This window comes from Abramis brama (assembly GCF_963993115.1).
Source record: "Abramis brama genome assembly, chromosome: 6".
NCBI lineage: Eukaryota > Metazoa > Chordata > Actinopteri > Cypriniformes > Leuciscidae > Abramis > Abramis brama.
Genome location: NC_139968.1, coordinates 39,852,233 through 39,855,436, shown reverse-complemented (window position 1 = coordinate 39,855,436; position 3,204 = coordinate 39,852,233). Strand labels below are relative to the sequence as shown.

The 3,204-nt window shown below is 35.9% G+C and overlaps 1 protein-coding gene across 1 annotated transcript; it reads right to left on the bottom strand.

Moving 5' to 3' along the window:
• Window positions 1–300: 300 nt before the first annotated feature.
• LOC311084228 (uncharacterized protein) lies at window positions 301–2,518 on the bottom strand. Its single transcript, XM_084116146.1, has 4 exons — window positions 2,422–2,518; window positions 1,439–1,765; window positions 967–1,266; window positions 301–733 (listed from the first exon to the last, which is right to left on the bottom strand). Exons 1-4 carry the CDS (start codon window positions 2,462–2,464, stop codon window positions 597–599), a joined length of 807 nt encoding a protein of 268 aa, XP_083972272.1. The 5' UTR covers window positions 2,465–2,518; the 3' UTR covers window positions 301–596.
• Window positions 2,519–3,204: the final 686 nt, after the last annotated feature.

Here is a 3,204-nt window from a genome sequence, read left to right as displayed (position 1 = left end):
TCCATATTTATTTTACTGTCTATGGCTCCGAACCACTGATTCAAAACAAAAGATGCAGTGTTTCGAAAATGCCCATCAACATACAGATTAATGAATGTGGTTACTCTGTATCATCAAAACAAGGTCAAAAGTCTCAGAAGTTGAAATGCTCTTCCAGTCTTTGATCTGGTCTTTAAAGATGTAATATCTGTAATGTTTATGATGAACAACTTTGACTCTTTTATTATACCCTTAAATTATCATTTAGGCCTATGTATGATTCATAGCTGTTTATCAGTTCAATAAGCAATATTCTGTTTTCTGTTCAATTCTACAGGGATTTATTGGTGTGTTTTACACTTGTATTTGTTTGGTTGCTGCATACAATTATAGCCTATAACAAAATGAAAACAGCAACAAAACTGACACGAAACATAAAATGAAATATTCAAGAATACCACCAGATGGCCCAATACACCAGATTTGAGTAATAAACCCTTTACAATCCAGTTCAGAGTAAAGCATTTCAAACACTAAACAATTAGACCACACTCATTTTAAAACAATATATTATATATATTTCACACTATTTATAATGTTTGTTCTGTTTTCTCCTGTTATCCTCTTACAGCTCTGACGTCATTGACCAGAAGAACAACAGCAGCTGCAGAAGCCACGCCCATCAGTGCAGTGACGACCAATCGCAGCACAGCTTCAACAGAATCACAACAGGGGGCGTGGCCTTCTGGAGAAACTAATGAAGCAAATGATAAATTAAATTAAGATTTTCAACAAGCTGACATTAGTCTCTGTCATGATCTAAAAAAGATCTTGTTTTGTGCTCCACACAAGAACAAGAAGGTAAAAACTGTTCAGAAAGACACAAGTAAATGATGACAGAAGCTCCTTCATTCTTTAAATTAATTCAGTGAATAAATGCTATGATATCAGGGTTGGTATCAACTAATATCATCAGAGCTGTGGTACCTGCACATGTGTGACAGAGTGTGTTGATGTCCAGATGTGTGGTCTGGTTGCTGATGGGATTGTTCAGCACACAGCTGTAGTTGTTTTTATCCTGATATTCCACCTCCAGAGGTAGAGAGAGACTGATGCTGAGATCACACACACTGATGCTGGACAATACACTGATTCCTGCGTACCAGGAGAGAGTCGCATCACACACATTCAACACTGATGAACACACCAGTGAACATGATGATGATGAAGATGAAGATGATGATGATGATGAACAGTTTCTACTGATGACAGGAACAGGCAGACGAGCTGAGAAAGAGAAAAAAAGTGAATAGTTTAGAATATAGAATGGAATAGAATAAACGATAATTATTTACATTGAGAAATATCAGAGAGGAAAATGATGCTTAATTGAAATGATTTCGTCATTTTAATAATTAAGATACACCCATTTGATGCTAAAAACAGATATTTAACTCACAAAAGACAGTGAGACTGAAACTCTTGATCACACTGCTCATCTGTAGTTGATAATCTCCAGTATGTTCAGTTGTGGTGTTTGTGATGGTCAGAGATCCAGTTTGATCGTCCAGCTTCAGTCTGTCTCTGAATCTCCCATCAAGAACATCATCATATACAGTGATTATGTCGTCCATTACATTGATTTCAGCTATTAAAGTGTTTTCATCTCCAAACCTCCACAGAATCAGATCTTCATCCATCATTTCAGTGAGATCAGAGTTTAGAGAGACTGAATCTCCCTTCTTCACTGACACTGACTTCACTGTATCTGTGTCAGCAAACACTCCTGGAGAACAGAGTTTATCACAGATTAAGGGAATAACTTAAATAGACCAGTTGTGTAACTCCAATGAAGAACAGCCGCACAGACACAGAAGTTGCTGAGATTAATATTTTTTGTGATGTTATTTTTAGTTATCAATACACTGTTATTACAATACAGGTGATCTGTGGGAGGAGCCACACGGGTGATTGTGTCTCATCTTAAATCTGATTGGCTCCTTCAGTGCCTCTGCTCTGGAGAATGAAGGGTTAAGGGAAGCCAAATAGTGCAAATCAGGAAAAGAGATTGAAAAACACTAATAGAGAAACATAAGACCCAAATGCACATATGAAAATATAGATCTCTCTTAATATCCAAACTTAGTATTAATGTTTTATTTCATTGTATTTTTTATTAAGAAACCAGAAACTATACACAACAAACAGTAAAATAAACTTCAGACTAGCAAGATTAACCAAAAATCATTTGATGTCATTGTTTCCAAACTGATTCTGCTGTTTTTGCACCTGTGATTTAAATGAGATTTTTGGTTAGTTTCAGTTTGGGTTGAGCATCTTTTATCTGAAATCTGATCAAAAGTAGTTATGTCGCTGTATTAAATCTCTGTAAATATAATGCATTAAAACTAAAGTCTTAAACTGAATATGATTATAACTCACCGACCAGACGGCACACGCAGAACAACACAAACATGTGAAGCATTTTCAGATAATAGCACTATATGTGAACACTTCAGAGACAGAGATATTGTGAACTAACAGGACAGTGTTAAACTGTGAGAGAGTGTTACTGCGTCTGATTCCTCCACCAATAATATTTGAGACCGCCCTCTCACTGTACACGTACTGCTACTCTTCCACTGGTTAATAATATTCATCTGTATTAGTATTACACTGTTGGAGGTGGCGGACCGGACACAATACCTTTTCAGTTTTTTGTTTGTTTGTTTGTTTTGCGAGCAGCCATACATTTCTAATATTTTATTGTAGGCCAATAATATATTTTTTTGCAAATAAAGTGTGGAATGGTCTTAGGATGGTCACTAAGGGTTACTAACTAACACTAACTTTGTTTTCCATCAGTCGATCACACGCACACAAACCACACGTCTGAAGACATGCTGATGCTGAAGGTTTATTTTCATCAGCAGATCAAACCACATCTCTGTACTGAAGTCAGTAGAGGTTTCACTTTGAGCTGCTCGAGTCTGCAGTGAATCACATTCATGTACGGTCTGTGCTTCTTGTGTGCTTTGCTATATTAATATATTGTATTAGTTAAATATACATTTTCTTTGAATCCTGCTGCTCATGATCACATTCATTGATTAACAACTTGAATCCACATGCAGTTTAATCTAAAAACATTCTGTTCTGTCATTTCTTCTGCATGATAAATACAAAAACGTATATAATCAACATTTTTAAATGAGTAGTTTTATA